This window comes from Puntigrus tetrazona, chromosome 19, assembly GCF_018831695.1.
Source record: "Puntigrus tetrazona isolate hp1 chromosome 19, ASM1883169v1, whole genome shotgun sequence".
In the NCBI taxonomy this organism is placed as follows: Eukaryota; Metazoa; Chordata; class Actinopteri; order Cypriniformes; family Cyprinidae; genus Puntigrus; species Puntigrus tetrazona.
This window is the reverse complement of record NC_056717.1, coordinates 9,506,258-9,529,190: the sequence shown is the minus strand read 5'-3', so window position 1 is coordinate 9,529,190 and position 22,933 is coordinate 9,506,258. Positions and strand designations below refer to the sequence as shown.

Genomic DNA, 22,933 nt, shown 5'->3' with positions numbered 1-22,933 from the left:
TAATTAATCTGCCTGTTTTCAGAGTAAGACGTCTATGGCGTTTTAGCTGCTTTTAGTAGTAAAGTTTTTTTTTTAATGTAATTTTCAAATAAATAATTAGTTTAAATGCGAAAAAAAAACAGTTTAGGCAGCTTTAAGAAATCTGCGTTCATGTAAATAAAATTAAAATCTTTTAGTCTGAAACTTTGTTGTGCGTAATGCTAAGCTTGTGATAATCAAAAAGCGCTGTATTCTGTGGTAGCTAAATCTTCATAGCGCTCATAGCACAACATTACAGTTGTAGAAAAGATTTAAGTGAGATTTAATATATTTATTGCTGAATACGCTAATTCGCCTGAATGAAACTGCTTGTTAATGATGACATTACATTATTTGCAGGCAAAAGTGTCGGGGATCTAAAATGTAAATGGAGCAACGTCAGTTCACTGAAACAAAACAAGACCTCCCGTGCAGGCATGTGCACGGCAACAAGATATTTGTCTGAAAATTAAGCTTTTTAGTCTGTTTGGGGAATTATCTGAAATTCTTTGGCAAACAAACTAGAACCTGAACCCATAAAATATGAACTTTCACCTAGTGAAAGGCTATAAAAACACCTGTGTCTTACAGTGTCGAGTACGTTTATGTGTCGTTGGGTGAGGGTTTGTTATGACAGCTTTGTCACCATAGTTGATTTCATGTTGAGATCTGATTATGAATCAGATGGGACACAAGGCATTTGATGATGATCAAACATTTAATAAAAACGTAAGTGGTTTTACTGTTTCTTATTGTATGGTTGTATAGTATAAGAATGTACAATACTCTATCACAAAAATAAGTTTAAGTATAATGACGGTTGAAGCATGTTTCAGAAAGTACATGCAGCGTATTAAGCAATATAAACAGATCCCACGTTGGCCCGTACATGTTCAGAGGAGTGTGTCTCTCTAAAAGGAATTTGCTAAAAGAACATAATTTTTTCACGGGTACAGATGTCCCCGCCCAGATCTGTACGAATCCTACTAAGCGAAAGGCTGGGCTCATGAATATTAATTAGAATGGGCGGGCCTTCCTCGTAAACCCTCCCAGAACGACGAGTCTCGAGCCAATCACGTGGCTCCGTGGCTCACGCAGCCCTTCGCACGCCGAGCCTTCGCTCTAGTAGAACCAGTACTTTAGGCCCCGCCCCGTGTTCTCTAACTACCATTTCTCCCGCCTTCTTTGAGCAGCAGCGACCATTTCTTCCTGAGACAGACAGCAGCGCTCTCGTGTTCCGCCGAGCTACCTTCGCCCAGGCATATGGCACATACGGCCCCTCTTCTTTCTTCTATTTGTGTCCCCACTACTCTTTAAAAATTCCGCCGAAAAAGAGAAGACGATTTTCCAAATCATTCAGGCCGTTATCTCACGTAAGTACCGTGTTTGTTGTTGTTTTTCCGTCTCCGTCCCGGAAAAATCCGCCGTCTGCTGTAAGGAGCCGTGACACAACATGGCGGTTGGTTGTAGTCGCGCTTGTTATACCGAGCAACGGCAGCGCTCCGTGAAGGACAACGAGACACAGAGCTAAAATTCACAAATTATGAGGATTAAACGCGTTTATCTATGTAAATGTTTAGGTGTCGGAGCGTGGCCGGATTAGTTGGCTAAACGGCTAGCTTGTTGAGCTGATTCAGTGGGCTAACCCAAGCGCTTACGACATGTCCTATCAGGTTATTGAATGACGAGCGCGTTACAAATTAAACTTATACTGATTTACTTTGGTCTAATATCAGATTAGACGTGCGTATATAGCAATACAGTCTGTAATGCTAATGTCAGTTAGACCTAGGTGTGCTTAATTGTTTTTTTTTCTAAGTAACATCTGTTTTGGGTAAACATTACCTCATACCAAAACACAAGTCACTTTCGTGCTTATTATACCATAATAACTATAAATGGAAAGTTTGACAGATGAAATAATAGCTGAGAAAATACGCACTTTTAAATACGCTTTATTGAACTTTTAGACCAAATATAAAACAAATTTATTTATCGTTTTAGATCTGTATTGGGTGTTTAAGATGTATTATATGATATAGTGAGAACGTTAAGATGATAGCTTATAATGTAGATCTTTATAACGGACTACTTGCAAAAAGTAATAATTGTGCATTATTTATAACTATAACTAGTTGTCACTTTCATTAAAATTTCTTTGTAAGGTGATTTAAATATATAATGCAATATAAAACAAAGATGATATAACATGTAATCCTCAAAAGCCTGTTGTGTAATATTTGATACTCACATTTCAATCGCAAGTTGATCAGTTGGCCATAGTCCATTAATTGTCCATCTTATGACGTTACTAACAATATAACAATTACGATTTACTTTCTAAAAAAGTATGAACTATCAAATAGACATCCAAGGCAAGTAAAAGGTTGTCTACAGCAGGTTTTTCAAGCCAAATTTTGATCACGGTGCTCATTTATGCGTTAATAACACTCTATATTACGCTTTAGTCCACATGAATAAACAAACACCGTGACCTCTAATAAATGTTCAGCAAGTTGCTGCATTTATTGACCACATGTGGGAAGATCCAGATAAGACGGTGTTGTTCAGCGCTTAAAAATGAGAACACCGAGTATCTGATCCGTTTAACTAGTCGGGTACAAAGTACAGCAGTAAATAAGCAGTCGCTTGAATAAAAACACCATAGCAGCCTAAAAATAAAGTGATGCTGAAAATCTACTGGGTACGTTTGTGTTATCTAAGTTTGCTTTATCCATCAGCTGCTCTTGTAAATCAAATATTTATGTGTACACCTGTTTTTATGACTCCACAGGGCTCCCCACTCTCTCTGCGAGTGTATAAGCGCTACCCAGAAGGCCTAGGGGAGGCCCTCTACCGCGAGCAGTTTGACTTCAACGCTGAGCCGCCTTGGGATCCTAGTTGATAGCGGGAGAGGACCATCTCCCACGTTGTCCATGTGAGTCCATAAATATTAGAAGCATCCCTCCTGAAGTGCTATCGAGAGACAATTACATAATAAAATGATTTATTTAATTACACATAAAATCTGTGCCCGCGCTCATCCAACTGTAGCGAATTGTTTTTGGTTTTACATAACACCATTGGTGGCTTATATGTAACACCTTTGTCCCCCATTCATACCGCACAAATCCATTGGTAATACCATCAAATGCTCCATTGTGCTTCAAAGCCACAGGGATTTATCTTGATTGGGCCTGGGTGGAAAAAAAAAATAGAAAAGGCCCGTAGGCCACATTCTTGAAGCCTATGGGTTGTCGTCATCTCTAAAGATGTACTCGTGATGCCTTCTCTGGTTATGTGATTTAATTTTCCCTGCCTCTTGTATTTATTAGCCTCCTAGAAAACCGATTTAGATCAATGATAGTCTCACAATGACATTGAACTTCCTGTTTCAAAGTTTGCTCGTAAAACACGCTGTTATGAAATATGTGGGTTAGTGTTGTAGTTGTACACCTTTATGTAAAGTTTTGTGTCAAAACATAGTGTTATTTGTACGTTGTGCACGTTGCCGTAACGAAACCGCTATGTTTCTGGTTTCTCCCGAACAGTTTGTTGCATACCCAGAATACCCCAGCGGCTCAGTAAACTCTCTATGATTGTCGGATTTGCGGAATACGGTTGAGATGAAAGGATTTGTTGATGCACCAAACTACTTCATTGAACTACTTGAGGGAGGAACGACCCTTGACAGCGTCATCGACAACCATGTCTATGAGCAAAATCTGGTGAGTTCAGAAAGTCAGTCTCCAAGTAAACTAAAACCAAGACTGTGTTTTAGTAAACGACTGCATTATTCCGGTTTTGCTCGTTGATTGATCAGATTTTGTTTTGTCAGGCTGAAAAGAATGCATTTGTTGTGGCCGACCTTGGGGCCCTAATGCGACAGCATGTTCTGTGGAAGACCACTATGCCTCTTGTTCGACCCTTCTACCCAGTCAGCTGTAACAGCAGCCCTGTAGTCATTGAAGTCCTGTCTGCTCTTGGCGTTGGTTTTGTCTGTGCAAATAAGGTAACATTTTATTTGATTCTCACCTGGTCGATACGAGAAAAGATCTCAAAACATGCGTTAGGAAGGCACGCCGACTTATAGAAATGCGCTTGCTTCTTTCAGGCTGAAACCACATTGGTACTCAATCACGATGTCCCTCCTGAGAACATCATCCTGTCTGGAGTTTGCAAGCAGCTTTCGCTCATTAAACACGCGGCCAAGGCCGGCATTAACTATTTGGTGTGTGAAAATGAGGCAGAGCTTCGCAAAATTGCCCGTGCCCATCCTGAGGCCAAGTAAGTTCTTAAAACATATTGTGTGTGTGTGTGTGTGTGTGTGTGTTTTTATGTGACATTCAAAAGTTAGTAAAAGTTTCTGTAACACTGTAAGGGACCAATTCTCACTTTTAAGTAGTTGCTTATTAGCATGCATAATACTTGGTTATTGGTTATTTATTAATACGTATTAAGGTCTTGTTCTGCACAGCAATATTTAGCAAGCACACATTAAATTATTTCCAACATTGATAAAGTAAAATGTTTAAAATCAGTATACTACAATGATTTCTGAAGAATCATGTGACACTAAAGGCTGCAAAAAAATCAGCTTTGCATCACATAAATAAATTAAAATGGACAATAGTTGTTTTTATACTGGTATATAGCAAATATTGACAGCCTTTATGAGCATTACAGACATATTTAGATATTTTCAAACTTTTAAATGGTGATATATATAGAATTTATTTTATATTGCAGTGTATCATTACTTAATTATGGTAAGTGTTTTTGTTGTATATTTATCTAATTCTCTTTCTGCACTGTTCTTGTCTAAACAGGCTTTTGCTTCAAGTGTGCACTGACGCACAGGTTGAGGAAGCAAGCGTGACCATTGGTTGCTCCCTGAAGAGCTGTAGACACCTTCTGGAAATGGCCAAAGAGTTGAGTGTGAATGTGGTTGGAGTCACGTAAGTCAACTGATTTGGTTCCCTCTCATTTGCCGAGACTCGCTTTGTGTAGTTTAGAGTTTTGAGAAAATGCGGCTCTTTCTGCAGGTTCCAGGTACCAGCCTCCTGCCGAGATCCCCAAGCATACACCCACGCGCTATCAGACTCCCGCTGCGTCTTTGACATGGCTGTGAGTACTTGTACAAATATTATAATACAATGCTTGAATTTTAATTAATTAGTAAATTTCATGTACCTTTTGGAGTGCTGAGTCTTCCTTACTTCTGCAGAAGGAACTAGGCTTTGACATGAAGATCCTGGATATTGGCGGAGGATTCAGCGGTTCTGAGTTCCAGTTGAAACAGGTACGGCAAGCGTAATTCTCACTTGTTTTTCTTTTTTTGAATATCGTCCACTTGCTCAAAGCTTTTCTTTCGTGTCTTGTTTGATCAGGTCAATTCAGTCGTCAGACCCCTGCTGGAAGCCTATTTCCCCTCAGTGTCTGGAGTGAGTGTCATCGCTGAACCGGGAAATTTCTTTGTGTTTTCCTCCTTCACTCTGGCCGTTAATGTTATTGGCAAAAAAGCAGTATACCGGGATCTCCATAGCAGCGCTCATGGTGAGTCCCGTCCTGTTCGAGAGATGTATGGCACAAGATGCATCTGCCTTATTTTCCTCACCGTGTCTTTTGCGCTTTCAGATGAGCTGACCCCAAACGATGCACCAGAATTTGTGTATTACATGAACGATGGTGTCTATGGATCTTTCATGGGGAAGTTGTTTGGAAATCTCATCACCACACCATCTGTCCACAAGGTAAATAACACACACCTACCAAAACACATGAACGGTATTCGAATATGTCGCCTTCTAAAGGTTTCTAAACTCATTGTTTTTTTGTTTCTCAGCTGTCGCTCACCCTAGACGAGCCTGTGTTTTCCAGCAGCCTGTGGGGTCCATCGTGTGACCCTCTGGACCAGGTGGTGGAGCACTGCCTGCTCCCCGAGCTCGCGGTCGGGGACTGGCTCATTTTCAACAACATGGGGGCCAGCGGTCAGGAGGGTCCGGCAACCCTCAGCGACACAGACCAACCACCTGTGTATTACACCATCTCCACAGATGACTGGTGATTAAGATCACGTCACATTTGGCCTTTCGTTCTTGTTTTTGTCTTCCCTTTTTCCATTTTACCCATTACAAGGAGTCGTTTCAAAAGTATAGTTTACCTGAAAAATAGAAATAGTCTGTCATTAATTCACCCTCATGTCGTTCCTCGCCCGTAAGAAAGCAAATTAAGATATTTTAGATGCTTTCTGGACCTCCACAGACAGAAATGTAATTAACATGATCTAGGTCTAGAAATGTAGCAAGGACATTCGTGAAGTAGTCCAAGTGTAAGTAACTAATGACAGAATTTACTTTTATGGGTGTATCGTCCCTTTACCTGTTGTTTTTCAGTCATTTTGTGTGCTGGATTTAATCTTTTTATCAGCTTCTATCTGGTGGTTGTAGGCCTCATTGATCTGAGCTTCTGAGTGAACGTTGTCAAATTTATCAAGTCTTTTCTTTTTTTACACTATGCCCTGATCAATACAAAGCCTGCTCTAAATGATAGAAAACATGTTGACAGAAAGACTTCGTGATAATATAGTATAGTTGGGTTATGGATTTTCAGCACACCGCAACGATTGAAGTTAATATTACGCTCTTTGTTTTTGCTTTTTCTTCCTCTAGGTTTGAGATGCAGGAGGCTGGAATTTCTCTCGACGACACCATGAAAAACCTCTCGTTGGTCCAGTATGGCTTGTAAAAGAGCCAAGCTCCGTCCACTAACCACTGGGCATGTGAATAGCTTGCAGAGTCAACATTCCAACGGTCATGGGTGGAAAATTATATTGGTTTTGGTGGGGGAGAAAAAAAAATGACTTGGTCGGCAGAAACTAATTGATTGACTTCGTTACCTCAGTTTCTCACAATTACAAAAGGCTCTATTTCCTTATCGCTCAAAAAGAATGACAAAACCCATATGAAATAACATATGCAACAAAATGGATAACTGTGGAGATGGCACCCAAAGCTTGGGTTTCTTAATCAAACACCGTTTACATAAATGTTAAACTAATTTAATTTTATTATGTATACATATATAGATATAGATGACCTACTGACAGTCTTGTAAACGAGTTGTCCGTACAAGATGCATTTGTCTCAAATCAGGATAGATTTTAGATTCAGCACAAGTAGTGCGTGAACAAGTGAAAAATTGGTTTAGCAATTCTGTCCTTGTTCTCTCGTTCTCGCTGTCCTTGGGTTTTATAGGAGTAGGGAGCTTCTCTGTGCTCCTCATGCCAAATTATGGTTTCCTCATTACATGTGGTGCGTCACGTGACAGTATTTTCCAAAGGTTGTTATATTTCATAGTGCTCTATGGTTGAGTGTGCTGTAATTTGCAGTGTCCCTTCAAAAGATTTTGAGCATTCTGCCAGGTTTTCGATTGAAAGTTTATCCAACTCGGTCTCCTGTTTTCTCTAACGGTGTGCTTTATACAACTAGAAAGACTGCCCCGGTGTTACGAAGCTGCTGACGGCGTGCTTAGAGATCACATTTACCTCAAGTAACACCAAAAGGAAAACAAAACGCAGTCTGATTAAATGCTGCAAAGCGCTAGTTCTCAAACTAAAATCACAACTTCAAATGTTGTACATTTCGAATTCATGTTATACCTCTTGTGTGTCCAGCATGGTGTCTGAATTTGGTTATAACAGCTCACTGTTTTATAAAAACCACACCTTAGAAATGAAATATACCTTTTGTCTAAGTCCACTAATGGACCATTGCCTGTTTTTGACTGTAAAATTGTGCTTGTAAAAGTAATTAAAATATTAATTTAATACATTTCTGAGCCAATACGATTGAGTCTTTTTTATTATTTTTTTATATATATCACAAAGTGCTTGTAAGCTGTTTTATAATTAAGCTACAATACCGACGGTACCTTTAATTTGTACTGGTTAAGTTTGGTTTCGTCTTATAGTGATGTTAGCTGTATGTAAGGCGCGAGAAACGAAAGGGTTAACTTCCATACGGAGTAACAGTGGAGGAGGAGCTAAGCGCGCGCTGTGCTCCGCTTCGAGACCTAATCCTCAATGACAGACGAGCTAAAGACATCGCAGCTTCACCGCTGCTGACCCAACACGATTATAACCATGAACTCCGATATAAGCAGCCCTCCGGCGAACATTCTGGAATATCAGGTAATAATAAACACGATGATAATCACAATAAATAACAAACTGAGGCGTTTAAGCGCAGTTATGAGGCCTTCGAATAAATGTCGAATCTGCCTGCCTTGTTATGTATGCGTCTGTGATCTTTCATAACAAAGCCTCGCGCGTTAAGTAAAGCGACAGTGGAGCGTTATAAACGATGTATTACGGTTATGATTATACATTTTGAGTAAAAAATAAAATTTGTAAAGTATTTTGTGTAATAAGTACAGTGTCAGTAAATGAGTGTCATGTGCTGGGGATAGCGACAGCAGTATTTGGATTAAAGATAAGATGTAACATTAAGGTATGGGTTAAGTTAATCGAAAATTGATTTTGGTATTTATTTTCCGAGTTACGTGTGAATACGACTGAGGGATTGTAGTGTTGTTGTTTAAATCGCACATACACGAAAACTGTCCATTTAAATCTTTCGTGAGCAGCAGATTCGACACCGGTACTCTCATAATGAATGATGTAGGAAGGAAATAGTGAACGGGTAAAAAAAACATTTTGAAAGCCCCGTGTTCCTCTGTTGACTGTTACGTTTGTAATCCCGCAGAATGGGCACAAAGATGTTGACACAAACAGCGTTGAAGACGAGCCCCTTCTCAGAGAAAACCCAAAGCGGTTTGTTATTTTCCCCATTCAGTATCCCGACATCTGGAAAATGTACAAACAAGCCCAGGCTTCATTCTGGACGGTTGAGGAGGCGAGTGTTATTATTTTGTTATTTATCAATTTAATATTAAGCTGGTCAAGTTTGGCAGCCCTGATGACAATAATTTGTTTGTGTTGTAATAACAGTTGTACTTGTGGTATCAGTCGGGTAATTCACCCCAAAACTATTTTTTAAAGGCTAACTATAACGTTGTGATTATTCTCGTTCTGTTCAATAGTCCACTATACAGCAATAACGATAACAGCACAGAGGGATGATATCTTTCAAATAGCTTCTAAATATTATTTTTTCCATCCGTTAAACTACAAAAACCCAAGCCATTCAGAAACGATGCTTGTGTAGTTATCACAAAACACACGTACGTCTGCAAGATGTCTGTTCAAATCGCTTCATTTGGAAAGCGTCTGCTGTGTACAGACATCTGAGAGGTCTTTAAAATCATAAACATCTTAAAGGCATCTAATAAACCTTTCTTTGACATCCTATAGACCTATTGCAGAACACTCTAAAAACATGTATATGCAGCTGTCAAATAGATGTCTTTTAACTATAAATTGATTTAACTTTCTAAATTTCTAGTCCTAAGTCTACTCTCATAATGAGAAGAAGTCCAAAGGCTTCTTGAAGAACTAAGTGTGTGTGTGTGTGTGTGTGTGTGTGTGTGTGTGTGTGTGTGTGTGTGTGTGTGTGTGTGTGTGTGTGTGTGTGTGTGTGTGTGTGTGTGTGTGTGTGCGTGTGTGTGTGCGCGTCCATGTCACAAATACAATCAATGAAATCAACACAAAAGAACAGGCTTTCAGAACGATATTTTTCCATCTGATAAATGGTACAAAACTGACATCCTTTCATAATCCCATCGACTAATCAAAATAATACGAGCATAAAGTTCACGCAGCGTATGTGTTTTTGATAAACGTAACGTTATCGTAGATCAGTGTGGAGTCTTTAAATGTTGTGGGAGTGAACTGGCCTTAATGATAACTTTAACTAGTTTTAATAATAATTCTAATTCCGTGAGAATATGGAGGTTCACACCAGCATTCACATTGTTGGAATTGCTTTTAGAATATTTTCTCTCCAACTGATTAACAACAAAAACACTAACAGCCAGTTAGAACCGACCCGGCTTTTTAAAGCAGATGACCTTCAGCAGACCTCGTGATAAACAGGTTATAGTCCATCGGTGTGGATGCTTGTGTCGTCATCGTGGCGTAAACGGGTCTTTACTCAACCTCATTCTCTTCCAAACCTGTCCGTAGAAGAAACACGCTTTAAAAAAGATGTGGGTGAATAATAGATTTAAGGCGATTTTATCAAAAATTGTGCTTGTCCTTATCTCTGCTGAGTGCGAAATTGCTAAACGTTTCTGTGCTTTGGTTAGGTGGATTTATCGAAGGACTTGGTTCACTGGGACAGCCTGAAGTCTGAAGAGAAACACTTCATATCCCACGTGCTGGCTTTCTTTGCAGCGAGTGATGGGATAGTCAATGAGAACCTGGCAAGTGCATCTCCGTTGAGATTATGAAAACCGATGTACATCCTGAGACTTAAGTGGTCATGTCTTTATTCATCACAGGTACAGCGGTTCAGTCAAGAGGTGCAGATCCCAGAAGCTCGCTCCTTCTACGGCTTTCAGATCCTCATAGAGAATGTGCACTCCGAAATGTATAGCATGCTCATCAACACCTACATAAGGGATCTAAAAGAGAGGTGAGAACCAAACGAAGGCAGACCAAGTCGGTTTTTTACGCAGCTGACAGGTGCGAGATTCCGTTGAGAAGCTCAAGCTTCATTTTTCCTCATGTGGTTTGCGAGCAAACTTTGCAAGGTAGTTTTTTCTAACCTCAAAAAGGAGAGAAAGGTACGGATTGCTCCACTTGCGAACACCTAAACAACTAAAACTGTAACTTCTTCTTCCTAAAGGGACTATTTGTTTAACGCGATTCACACCATGCCTTGTGTACGGCGGAAAGCGGACTGGGCCTTACAGTGGATCTCTGACACGAGCTCAACGTTTGGTGTGTGGGCAGTTTTTTCATTTTAATATTTCCTAAAATGAGCACGCACAATACATGTATTTGGTTTCAGGAGAGCGGTTGGTGGCATTTGCGGCGGTGGAAGGCATCTTCTTCTCTGGATCATTTGCTGCCATCTACTGGTTGAAGAAAAGAGGCCTGATGCCCGGACTCACCTACTCCAACGAACTCATCAGCAGAGATGAGGTCACATGTTTAAGATCTTGAGATCCCAGCGGAAATCCAATAAAGGCTGTTATTGATTGTTGATTAACTTTTCAGGGTCTGCACTGTAATTTCGCGTGTCTGATGTACAGCTACCTGCTGAAGAAACCTTCTGCTGACAGAGTGAAGGACATCGTCACAAAAGCTGTGAGCATTGAACAGGTACGTATATATCTGCTGCACGATGCTTTATTTCAGGCCCGAGCGTAGCTGCATTCGCTGTCGCTTGTTTTTCTGCAGGAGTTCCTCACAGAAGCCTTACCCGTCGATTTAATCGGGATGAACTGCTCTCTCATGAAGCAATACATTGAGTTCGTGGCTGACCGGCTGCTAACAGACCTAGGGTTGCCCAAAGTCAGTACTTTATCGGGATTTTAGTGTGATTTTATTGTCTTTTAATCTTTATATTTACGTAACGGTGCTTTTTTTATATTCTGCTTTAAAAGGTTTACAAGTCAGAAAACCCTTTCGACTTCATGGAGTCAATTTCACTAGAGGGAAAAACGAATTTCTTCGAGAAGCGAGTGGCTGAATACCAGCGACTTGGAGTCATGTCAAACGTGATGGACTGTGAATTCACCCTCGACGCAGATTTCTAAGCATGAACTAGAAGAAAAATATTATTTATTTTTGGGACAGTCTTGACGGTCAGCCAAGAAGAAAGTAAACAATAAAAGCTTTTTAGGTGTTATTTTGGTTTCTTTTTCTCATTCAACAGGTGCAAAACTTCGAGGTTTTAAATCTTTTGACATTTTACTTGATTACTGTATTTAAGAGTACTTTTGGTGGATTTATTCTTCACGCAAGTGCAATTTAAACTGACTACTTATCTTTACAGTACTATACACTCCTTATGCGTTTTATTTCAACTTTATTTCATTCATCATATTTTCTTTTATACAGTAATCAGGTACGTTTGAGCTTCAAAACTTTGATCAGGGAAGTGTCTGTCTTCAATTTTTTAAGCCATTTTAATTCATTATTTTTGTCCGTTTTCATACAACTGTCTGTGCAGAATATTAGCTGAATGCAGGAGATTTAATGCAAATAAATCATGAGATTTTAAACACGTTTAATATTTTGATGCCCGTGATCGCTTTGTATTTATTAAATGTTACAACTCTCCAAAAACATTGGATAATGAAAAGTGGACAAGTGGTATAATAATTATGTACCGAGTAATAATATGGGCTGTCCATTAATTGTTTTAGAAAAAATTTAAATTACATAATTTGCCTATTAAATCAAAGTAAATTAAAATCAATTTACATGCCCATATAAGAAAATAACATTTAATGGGCCAAATAAACAATGAGAAAAGTTGAATGATTGTTAAAAACAGCTCATTAAATAGAAAGGACGTGAAGTCAGTATTGCGTGTTTTATTTCCATGTCAGTCAACATTAACTCAACAGTGTACTTGTGTTCTGTATAGAATATGTTTCTTTCTGTATCACATCTCGTTCTGAAGATGAAAAAAGGTCAATTCTGTTATTATTTTACTGATGCACATGTCATGACAGAGGTTTCTTTCTTCAGATGGACAATTTTTTTGTCCCTGTAATACAGGACCCCTTCAATAAAAGCCACAAAGTGTAAAGAGAGACAGAGTATATCTATTCAGGGCTGTATTTGTGTTCTACTGTGCTGCACATTAATTGATTTTTCCCCTTTAAAAACTTTGTGTCCAACTAAAACCTCAGATAATTCAATATGCTAAAGAAATGATCCTCTTCGTCCTCTCTTCAAGGTTACTTCTACTTTAATACAATTAAAAACTTGTACAATTTTGCTTTTAAAGTAAAACTGTCCCTTCACTTTTTAACTTTGTTGCAACCCAGTATTACGATTATTTAAATTAATTGTTTTTCTCCTTAAACTGGACAACGTACCTCATAATGACACAATGAAAACAAAACAGAAGTGTCCATAAGAACGCATTTTCATAAATATTCAGACCCTTCACTCAGTATTCAGCTGAAGCACCGCTGGCAGCAGTTATAGCCTCAAAGATTGGCGCACCTGGACTGGGGGATTTTCTGCCGTTATTCTTTGCAAATCCTCTCAAGCTCGGTCACGTTGGATGGGGACTGTCGGCGGACAGCCATTTTCAGGCCTCTCCGGAGATGGGTGTTCACAGGGCTGGCCCTAATCCACCCCTGCTTTGCCTTGACTGTGTACTTGGGGTCATTGTCATGTTCTTTTCCTCAACCAGTCTCTGCCTCTGAAAAACAGCCCAGCGGCTGAAAAACAGCTTTTGGGATGGCATGGAGGAGCAGTGCCTGGTTTCCACCAAACGGGTCTAGAACTGTTCATCAGATCAAAGAATTTTATTTTTTGGGATGGTACACTTTGCTTTTGGAGGAGCAGTGCCTGGTTTCCACCACACCGATCTGTGTTTCAAGTGTTGTAGCAAAGGCTCTCTCTCTCTCTCTCTCTCTCTCTCTATATATATATATGTATAAGATGATAAGATGTGTGTATAATAATAATCAGCAAAATGTTCTTGATTCTATTGAGATTTAAATCAGTGTCTTTTTCAGACTTATGACAAACCCAGATTGAATAAACATATTAATACATGTTTTTTTTTGTTTAGTGATTTTATTTAAAATAGTCATACAGTCATTATTGTGATTAAACAGTGATTAAACTAATTTTGATAGGTTAAAAATATCATCATTTGTCAATAGGCTGAGGAGGTTATATATATATATATATATATATATATATATATATATATATATATATATATATATATATATATATTATTATTATTATTTATTTATTTATTTTTATTTAAAAGTATTAGGAGTGGAACTAAATAAATAAACGTAAACATAAAAGCAAAGCAAACTGATGAATTAAAAAAAAAATCACATATTGTTTTAAGAATCTGTTAAAAATTTACCTAAACTTGAGAATACATTTCTTAGACTTGTTTCCTCTTTTGAGGATCGAAAATGCTGCGCCCTCCAAAGACGCCCAAAAGTGCTGTCTACGTAGTCAGATCGATACGTTTCGAGACACAGCCATAATGTAAGAAGGAGAGAAATATCAAAGCCACTCCCTCCTGCCATTCACTCTCTCCCGCTGCCAGCAGCAGCTCACTCTCCGTCTCCGTGTGCGGTTCTTGTCCGCTTGCTTAAAATGGACCAGGACTGGCGAGCTTTAGCCGCACAGCGAGCCGAGTACGTGTCTGAGCGTATCCGCGGGCTGCTGTCCTCCGGCCTGGGCTTCCTCCGGGCCGAGCTGGGGCTGGATCTGGGGCTAAAGCCGGAGGAGTATCCGACGTGGCTCGTCCTGAGCGCGGTGCTGACCGGGCTGACGCTGCTGCTGCTGATCGCGGCCTGCGGGCGGAAGAAGCGCCGAGCGGCGCCCGTTCGCGCGAGCTCCGGCGCCGCGGTTAATAAGACCACGGTTAAGGCCGCCGTACCGCCGAAGGCTGTGAAGACCGAGCCGAGCGAACCGAAAAAGAAGAACAAAAAGAAAGCAGCCGAGAAGGTAAGCGGCCTGCGAATGTGATCTTGCTAGTGCTAATGGCTGTGATTGAAAACTTAAAGACAGCCGTCTTCCTATACAGCCTTTTTTTAGTGAAACACAAAAATGAAATCGAGACGGGCAGCCTGATAGTTTTTTCAGATACGCTATCTTCCTAAAAGTCACGTTCGGCTGGTCGAGTTTGATGGAGGATTGCACGAGTAAGTTAGCCGCTAACGTGCTAACCTGTCAAAGCCGCTAAGAATCGGCTGTTCGCATAGAAAATGTTTTCCAATCGTAACCATTTAACTCTCTGTTGCTTATAGTCACCTTTTAGTATTAAACGAACGAGTCTGGCCTTGTTATTTAGGTTCTGAGTGTATTAATGAAACGCGCACGAAGGCGGTGGGAGAGCCACGTAGCACAGTAACGTTACACGCTCATAAGTTTCGTTTCGGCTAAACGCCGCCTTCCTCCGACTCTGAACTATAAAATATCCGCGTAGTGACGGTTTTCACGGCCTAAGGGTAGTTTTCGAGCGCTGTCCTTCGATAGAGGAAGGAAATGAGGAGTTTGTAACTGTTGGTGTGTAACTGTCATGCGCCCGCAGCAGCAGAAGGCCCAGGCCAATGGACAGACGGTGGCAGGACCTCAGGTGGAAATCAAAGTCACGGAGGAGAAAAAGAAACCCCCTCCTGCTCCTGCCTCTGCCCCAACCCCTGCTCCAGCTCCAGCTCCTGCCCCGGTACCGGCACAGCCACCTGCTGACGCCAAGGTCGGTCCACCTAGTATTCATGCTGGTTTCCTTCAGGAAGTGTATTTATGTTTATATATTTGTAGTAACAATAATTGTAGTAGCTAAGCCGTTTTCGGCAAAGCTGCGGTGTGTTTTAGTTGGGCTGATTTGCTTTTCTGAGGAGCAAAACGGTTTAGAGATTTTTGGAGCTTTGCTAACAACGTATGCAGTGATTTTTTTCCAAAAACCTGTTTACCTCTGTCTCAGAAACGACATGGAAGTAGCGTGTGTTAAGCGTAAGAATCATACAAACTCCGATAGAATGCATCTGAATGCAAATATTTGTACATATCATAACCTTTAAAGTAGTTGATCGATTAAAGGCCCGTTCATGATAAAACTCATCAATGTAAAGAGATCTATAAGGAAAACCGTATTAATCCACACCAACCGAAGATAAATGTCTTCGGATTTTAATATTTGCACTTTTTTTGGAAATGGGCTCTTCTTTGGTGATGGCACATTTAGCATAGCAAAGATCATTGAATCCAATTAGACCGGTAGCATAGTGTTCAAAAATGACCAGAGTTTCAGTATTTTTCCCATTTAAAACTTGACTCTTCTGTAGTTGTACTGTGTGCCGAGACCGGCGTAAAACGAAAACCTCAACTTTTCCAGGCTAATATGGCCTGAAAACAGCCAGCCCCTCTCAGCTCGCATAGAGAGCGTGCGCCTGCTGTGGCCATGTCACGCTTGCGAAACTCTTTTATTATTACGCCAGAATTGGGAGTATAGTCACTAGTCAAATTAGCCTAGAAAAGTTGAGGTTTTCATTTATAAAATGGTACCTATACGTGTTAATAGTACCTGTTTGTTTACCTATACGTCGCGTGACAATCAGAGAAAAAAAAAAAAAAAGCTGTCGCTAAACCATAAAACTCATTAAGTGTCCGCATGGGGTGCTTGTGAATGTTAAACCTAGAACAATTAGTCCAAGTGGCTTGGGCAGTTTAATATCTGCACTACATACAGTCAATTCTACATAATATAAAGCGTCTCAAATCTGCGTGCCCTTTCAAAGTCACAGTTCAAGTGTCATCTGGAATCCGCTTCTCGCTCCTAAATATGACTGGGCTTGGTCATTCGCCTTTCTGAAATCGTAGTCATGAAATTTCCAACTCCACTTGTAGGGCACCTTAACAATGCAGATAATGCGCAGAGCCGTAGATCACTGACAAGCTACGCAACATTCAAAGCTGAACGGAATATTGTGCCGCTTGTCTGTGATCTTCATAGCGCTGTGAAGGCTTGAATCAGCCTTGGTTCAGTCTGTAAACAGTGATTTGAGAGAGGTCGGGTGTCAGTATCAGCCTGTAATTTGATAATGCAGATACAGCAAATGTAGGGTACATCCAGAGGGGAAACTGTACTTTGTCCCAAGGCCTCAAACTTTAGACTTCAGGCTTTTACAAGGCCTATTAAGCATTTTAAGATATCTTTATAACAGTCTGTTGGAGTAATAGAGATACTTTGACTTGTTAGGAAGTTGTACATGAGTGTTTTTGGCTCTTGCGTAGGCTAAGAAAAACAAGAAGAAACCTAAACCAGAGGTGAAGCCGACCCAAGATGTCTCCTCTACTGACGGCAAGGAAGTTGATGAAGGTATGAAACCGTGTTATTAAACTGCAGTGGTTTTCAGTGTGAAGGCTGTTTGTTAGAGATTAGTCAGAAATCAGAAATTCAAATGAGCCGCTCTTGAGATGCACTTTCAGTATGACTGTGTTTAGCAGGTGCTTGGGAAACCAAGGTCAGTAATCGAGAAAAACGTCAGCAGCGCAAAAAAGAGAAGGGCCCTGGTGAGAGCCCTGAGGGTGGAGATCGTGCCAGTCTGAAGATGGAGCTACCTGTGCTTGCAGCCCCAGCTGGCACCAAAAAGAACAAGGGTATGCAGTTCCTAAGTTCAGTTTTTGTTCATGAGCCTTTTCGTGGGATCCAAGAAAATGTTAATACGCAAGGATTTTCTCAAGACACTTGCTGGATTTGATCATTAAAGCGCTCTTTCTTTTGATGTAGAGTCCTCGCGTGCCAAGGCCTCGAAGGGTGACGCCATTATATCCTCAGGTAAAAACCGTCCGAAAAACTCTTGAATTACTTTAATGGAAATACATGCAATACATTTTTATTGCGGGCATAGATTTATGTGTGCTATTGGTCAAAGGGACAGTAAGATTACATATTAAGAAAAAAAAAGAAATTACTTTTTATTCGTCAGGGATGCATTCAGTTCATCAAAAGAGACGCTTTGCAATGTGAAAAATTTCTTTTCAGCTTGAAAGAATCCTGGAAAATACCAAGCAATGCTTTCAACAGCGATGATGATAATAAGAAATGTTTCTTGAGTGGCATATTAACATGTTAGAGTCTTGTGTAATGGCTCCTGCAGATTCAGCTTTGAAATACTACTTTTTGAAATGCATTTAAAATAATGCATTTGTAATCAAATAAATGCAGCATTTGTCAGAAAGGGTGTCACTTTGCAACTTCTTCTTTTTTTTTTTTTTTTTTTTTTAAATAAGAATCTAACACTTTCCTTTTAAATCTTTTCTGGGATGCCAGACAAACGTAAATATTATTACAAATTTCACCCTTTCCCTTTCAGTGTCTCCTAACTGGAATGATGTGCACTCTGTTAACGGCGGAGGACGGACAGAGGTGCCTGTGAAGTCTACCCAAACAAATGCTTTAAACAACGAGAAGTTGTCTGCTGGGAGAAAGACCCCTGGGCACAAGAACCGTGAGAACGCCACCTGGAAACAAGAGTCAGAGGGTAATAGATCAGAGCCGTTTATGACCCGGCCGTGATTTGTTAATAACAATGGTTGCTTTTAAGGGGTTTTTCAGATTATTGTGAAGTTTCTCGTTACATGTAGTAATCATCAGATGGTAGATCTAATGAAATATAAACCTTTTGAGTTATTACTTAATATTATGTTAAGCATAATAACGCTCACATCACAGAGCTTTATATTTACATGCTCTTATTTTTTGGACAGGGCTGTGTACTGGTTTGGATGGAAGAATTAAAGCAGAGCAGAAGCCAGTAAACTTGACGATGCTCGGACTAAACCCACCAGGTGTTCATCTTTAATTTCCATTACACCGTCTATCTTTTGAGCAGCACACAATTTCGTGGTTGTATGCTAATCATAGAAACATGAAGAGTTAACTTTTTCCATGTGTTCTCTTAGGCGGAGAGACTGGGACTAAGCCTAACTCTGAAATAGGACAGTGGGACAGTGCACCCAGCCAATGGTCCAACTTGAGTAAGATCAAAACCTATTTATTTACTTGATGAACGTTTCATTCAAAAGTCTGGGATTGGGGGAGGGAATAAAATTATTTTCCTTTAGCATAACAACGGTGAAATATTATTAATATCACACTTTAAAATACCTGTTTCCTATGATAATGTGTTTTAAAATGTGATTTGTTCCTGTTGGGTCAAAGCTGAATATTTAGCATCACCCCAGTCTTCAATGTCACGTGATCTTTCAGAAATCATCCTAATATATTGATTTGCTTGAACACAAATCAGTGTTGTTCTGTTGATTTATTTTAAATATTATCCATAATGTTTTGGAAAATTTAATTTATTTTTCTTTTATCTTATGTACCTTTTTTATGAAAGTCTTTACTGTGACTTTTGAGGAATGAAATAAAACACCGATCTCAAACTTTTGAGTGGTAGTCTATGTTATGAAAGACTATTATTTCTAGTATTTAAGACTAGAATCTGCTTTTTCAGATGGTCTTACCAACGATGACTTGAGCTCAGACTGGAACCCTCCAAGTGAGAGATGGGGCAATTTTGAAGATAACAAAATAGATCCCCCTGCTTTGAAAGAGATGCCAGTTTCCAAGCCACTTGTGGTATAAAAAAAACACATTCGCTTGTTGTTTTGCTACTTTTATCAGCATTGAATAGATTTAACTAAGTATTTGCTCTGCATGCAGGAATCAAATGATGACAACGACAAGGTAGATCCTGCAGGAGGTGGAAAATCCAAAAGACGAAAGAAAAAGAAGAGACCGGAAGACGGTTCAGTCACTGAGGTGACCATCACGTTTCCATAATGAATAAGTTGACACGATGAACAAATGCTTAAATGTCAACCCTGGTTACTTTCTGCATGACTGAAGAAGTTGTACGTTCTTCTCCCAGGTGACTCAAGGAGGTTCTGCTCCTGCAGAGAAGAGTGCGACTGTTAAGCCTCATCCTCATGTTCCAAAAGATGAGGGATCCAAGCAAAACATCCCTCCACAGTCTTCACAAAGTGAGTGGATTACACGTGATGAGCACTAGGTGGATCCTACGACGAGCAGCAGCATTCTAGTGTGACAGATACAGTTTTATAATATTTTTTTGGTTTTAGTTCAGTTTTACTTATGGTGTTGTGTGTGAAAGAGATGGATGGGTAGATGTTTAATCTGTTGCCACATACAGTCAAAAAATTAAAGTTTAAAATGTATTTATTTTATTAATACCTTAATGCTTTATTAATATTTTATTAATACCAGCATATATATGCACCCACACTCTTCAGAACCCTGCTGTATATAGTAATTCTATCACTAATAATAATTTTGCTGAATAAAGTTTTTTTTTTTGCTTCCACAGAGAAATCTGATCAGAATTGGGAACCACCGAAGCAAGTTCAAAAGAAAAAGGCCAGAAGAGAAACATGAACCGTGAATAACATCCAGGATAGCTTATGCAAATAGATTGTTTATGCAATAATTTCACAGTACAGAATTTTATACTGAATAAATTTACTGTGCTTTACAAAAAAAAAAAAATCCAAAATAGAAACAAAACTGAGTTGGAAAAACTCAGCCAAAAAAAAAAAAAAAAAAAACGACAACAACATAAGTCTAGAGTAAAGGTGAGCAGTCCGTGGGCTGGAACACTACTATGTGCACTATTATGCTACACTGAAGTTTGTTAAGGAGTACTTATCATCCTTGATATCAGACATGCTTTCAGTGGAGCAAAACATTCATGATCATAATTTTCCAACTGCTACTAAACTGATTTTGAAGTTGAATTTAATTTGGGAAATTTTAAGAATCTTCTTGCTTTCCATGCATCACTGTTCTTGTGGCACTTCAGTGCTGCAGTTACTGTCAGAAGCCACAGAGAGGCGCCGCGAGCCGCCGTCTCCTCCAGCAGTTCCTCTGTGACCTTAGCTCCAGCAGCGAAAGGTGAATGACTGTGGGGAAAAACCAGAGAACGGTTATAGTACAGAGAACCTTTTTTAATGCTAAACCTATTTTCTTAAAGCTTTTCTTCCGTCCTGATAACATATATATTTTACCCGTATAACTGGGTATGTGGATCTTGGAGATGTTATGACTTCCCTTTTTAATCAACTCGTTGACCCCAATGCTTTATTTCCTGCAAACTAAAGTTGAAAAAGCCACGCCATATGTATAGAACTATTAAGGGCTTTTTTTTTTTTTTTTTTTTCTCCTCTATGGTAAAACTCTTCGTAATTGCACTGTGCTGAAGGTTGTGAAATACCATGTGTATTTTTTTTTTTTTTTTTAGTTTTTTTTTTTTTCTTGCACAATGTGAACATTTAGATTTTTGTTCATGTTCGTTCTGACTGAGCAAGTTAGCAGGTTAATGTGATTTTTAATTGGGAACGTTGACGATTAGTGCAGCTTTAATTCCATGACACTAAAACAGTACAAGTATCAGGAATCTGTTGCCTTAATCTATACTTAGTAGTGTATGCTTTCTGTTCTCTTCCTCATTTTGAAGTCTTTTTAACAGGTTTGGCGTTTTATTGTTTCAGATTTGATTGATGTCAGTGTTGCACTTGCATGAACTTAATAACCATTTCTAGTGATGAACAACGCCCTGATTCTCTGTCCACTCGTGCAAGCACCACTCACTGTAAATAGGCTTTAATGAATGATGAATGACGACGATGATGATGATGATGATGAATGGATGTGGGGTGGGTTTGAGGGAGGGGGGGATTTTTAACGCATATTCATATTTGGGTTGACTTAGTGGTGTTTTGCCCTTGGTCGTTTTGTAAATTTCAGTAGATCATGTCTTTCTGAGGCACTCCGGGCTAGCATCGGATGCCTGCCTTAGTTTATCATCCTAGAGGTTACTCAGACGATGTATTTCTACCGGTTTATGGATTTGAGAATGATCATGTTTACTTAAGTCAATGCAATATTTCTATGTTGATTTGTTAAATAAAAGAAGATCGCTATTTGAGCTTAGAGCTGTTGATTGATTTGTTAAATAAAAGAAAATGCTGTTTTAGCCTTTCTTGTCGTTTTGATTTTATGTTTTTAAGGGACGTTAGCAATCAAGCCACAAAAAACCACTTCTGCAATTTAGGTAGTCTTGCTGTTTAATCTTGCATTGAGAACGTAGAATTTCAAAATATTTGCAAGTTGAATTTTGTTGTTTTTTTATGCTGGCTTGTTATTGGCCTCTTTTTAATCCGTCTTCATACCTCAGATACAGCGCACTGTGCACAGACGTCTTTATTTATCCATCAATATTTGGGTTGATGACATTTATAACTGCCGTTTTACACACTTCTATTGTGCCACAAGGACTAGTTAAAGAAATGCAATTTTATATATATATATATATATATATATATATATATATATATATATATATATATATTAAATACACTAGACAATGAATTGTTGGTTTGCTCTATTTTGCAGCATCCTGTCAGTAAGTGCAGTCTCGTGTCACGCGTACAGAGACGACCTCTCCTGCCTTTTCTCATTTCATTTTAGATCTGTGCCACATTAATCCTTTTTTATTGATTTATGTTTTTTTTTTTTTCTCCCAAAGGGATAGAGATTTTTTTTAAAGCAACCATGCTCTGTGGAAGCCATGCTATGCTGTTGTTAAAGAAATATAGTTTTTCATTTGTTATAGGTTTTGTTTTTTTAATTGATACAGGTAGGTATTTGTTAATCGCGTTAATTATGTTGCCCGTATTTAAGGCAATTGCCAAATAATTACTGGCTCTTAATACACTCTTTAAGGTGCCCCACGATGCCATAAATCCTTTTGTCTTAATGTAAACTTTAACGTCAAACTTTAAAGTTTCGGGTGGGTGACATATGTTTGGAAAAGTCTCATAAGATCACCAAGGCTGGAGATTGTAAAGCTGTAAATCAGTGTCACGTGATGCTTCACAAATCTAATGTGGTCATTCATTGGTCGAGAAACATGACATTTTTTGTAGCATTCTTACATGAACAAAAATGAGACTTTTAAAGAGCTGCTTTTTTTTGTAACGATCACCTCGCATTTCTTTTTAAAAATTATATTAAAATTGACCCCAAACTTCGGAATGGTAGTCTACAGGCCGCAATCATTGACAGAAGATGAGTGTTGTGCAACTAAAAACAGAACAAATTTTTAAATGCATTACTATAAATTATGAAAGTCCCAGTTTCAGTTGAACCTGAACATTTCACTCTGTATGGCCACCATGTTGTTTTGCTGTTGTTTAACTTACATT

General features: G+C 39.1%; 3 protein-coding genes across 5 annotated transcripts; all 3 read left to right on the top strand.

The window, feature by feature from the left end:
* The first annotated feature begins 1,203 nt into the window (after positions 1-1,203).
* On the top strand, positions 1,204-7,850 carry azin1b (antizyme inhibitor 1b). The gene is made up of 12 exons (XM_043217358.1): positions 1,204-1,391; positions 2,813-2,956; positions 3,570-3,746; positions 3,857-4,030; positions 4,133-4,305; positions 4,848-4,976; positions 5,064-5,145; positions 5,246-5,320; positions 5,409-5,574; positions 5,656-5,771; positions 5,864-6,081; positions 6,690-7,850. The coding sequence occupies exons 3-12, from the start codon at positions 3,645-3,647 to the stop codon at positions 6,763-6,765; spliced, it is 1,311 nt and encodes a 436-aa protein (XP_043073293.1). The 5' UTR covers positions 1,204-1,391; positions 2,813-2,956; positions 3,570-3,644; the 3' UTR covers positions 6,766-7,850.
* A 201-nt stretch (positions 7,851-8,051) lies between these two features.
* rrm2b (ribonucleotide reductase M2 b) lies at positions 8,052-12,747 on the top strand. The gene is made up of 9 exons (XM_043217359.1): positions 8,052-8,209; positions 8,784-8,933; positions 10,285-10,401; positions 10,480-10,613; positions 10,827-10,921; positions 10,992-11,125; positions 11,201-11,305; positions 11,384-11,497; positions 11,590-12,747. Exons 1-9 carry the CDS (start codon positions 8,162-8,164, stop codon positions 11,740-11,742), a joined length of 1,050 nt encoding a protein of 349 aa, XP_043073294.1. The 5' UTR covers positions 8,052-8,161; the 3' UTR covers positions 11,743-12,747.
* Positions 12,748-14,172: 1,425 nt separating this feature from the next.
* mtdha (metadherin a) lies at positions 14,173-21,702 on the top strand. 3 transcript variants are annotated; one of them, XM_043217939.1, is made up of 12 exons: positions 14,173-14,647; positions 15,237-15,398; positions 16,937-17,021; positions 17,147-17,302; positions 17,433-17,480; positions 18,019-18,186; positions 18,413-18,493; positions 18,608-18,682; positions 19,165-19,289; positions 19,374-19,472; positions 19,582-19,693; positions 20,038-21,702. In XM_043217939.1, the coding sequence occupies exons 1-12, from the start codon at positions 14,294-14,296 to the stop codon at positions 20,103-20,105; spliced, it is 1,533 nt and encodes a 510-aa protein (XP_043073874.1). In that variant the 5' UTR covers positions 14,173-14,293; the 3' UTR covers positions 20,106-21,702. The 3 variants fall into 3 exon arrangements, with proteins under 3 accessions (XP_043073874.1, XP_043073873.1, XP_043073872.1); XM_043217938.1 differs by having other exon boundaries at positions 14,175-14,647; positions 15,234-15,398; positions 17,150-17,302; XM_043217937.1 differs by having other exon boundaries at positions 14,175-14,647; positions 15,234-15,398.
* Positions 21,703-22,933: the final 1,231 nt, after the last annotated feature.

What these genes read in the sequence shown, in the direction of transcription:
- mtdha (XM_043217937.1), top strand. Translation starts at nt 14,294, where the DNA reads ATGGACCAGGACTGGCGAGCTTTAGCCGCACAGCGAGCCGAGTACGTG. An exon ending in TGGCACCAAAAAGAACAAGG is followed by an intron (nt 17,303 to 17,432) that starts GTATGCAGTTCC and finishes CTTTTGATGTAG; the next exon opens with AGTCCTCGCGTGCCAAGGCC. An exon ending in CTGGAAACAAGAGTCAGAGG is followed by an intron (nt 18,187 to 18,412) that starts GTAATAGATCAG and finishes TTTTTTGGACAG; the next exon opens with GGCTGTGTACTGGTTTGGAT.
- rrm2b (XM_043217359.1), top strand. Translation starts at nt 8,162, where the DNA reads ATGAACTCCGATATAAGCAGCCCTCCGGCGAACATTCTGGAATATCAG. An exon ending in ATAAGGGATCTAAAAGAGAG is followed by an intron (nt 10,614 to 10,826) that starts GTGAGAACCAAA and finishes TTCTTCCTAAAG; the next exon opens with GGACTATTTGTTTAACGCGA. An exon ending in CAGACCTAGGGTTGCCCAAA is followed by an intron (nt 11,498 to 11,589) that starts GTCAGTACTTTA and finishes CTGCTTTAAAAG; the next exon opens with GTTTACAAGTCAGAAAACCC.
- azin1b (XM_043217358.1), top strand. Translation starts at nt 3,645, where the DNA reads ATGAAAGGATTTGTTGATGCACCAAACTACTTCATTGAACTACTTGAG. An exon ending in GCTGCGTCTTTGACATGGCT is followed by an intron (nt 5,146 to 5,245) that starts GTGAGTACTTGT and finishes TTACTTCTGCAG; the next exon opens with AAGGAACTAGGCTTTGACAT. An exon ending in CCACACCATCTGTCCACAAG is followed by an intron (nt 5,772 to 5,863) that starts GTAAATAACACA and finishes TTTGTTTCTCAG; the next exon opens with CTGTCGCTCACCCTAGACGA.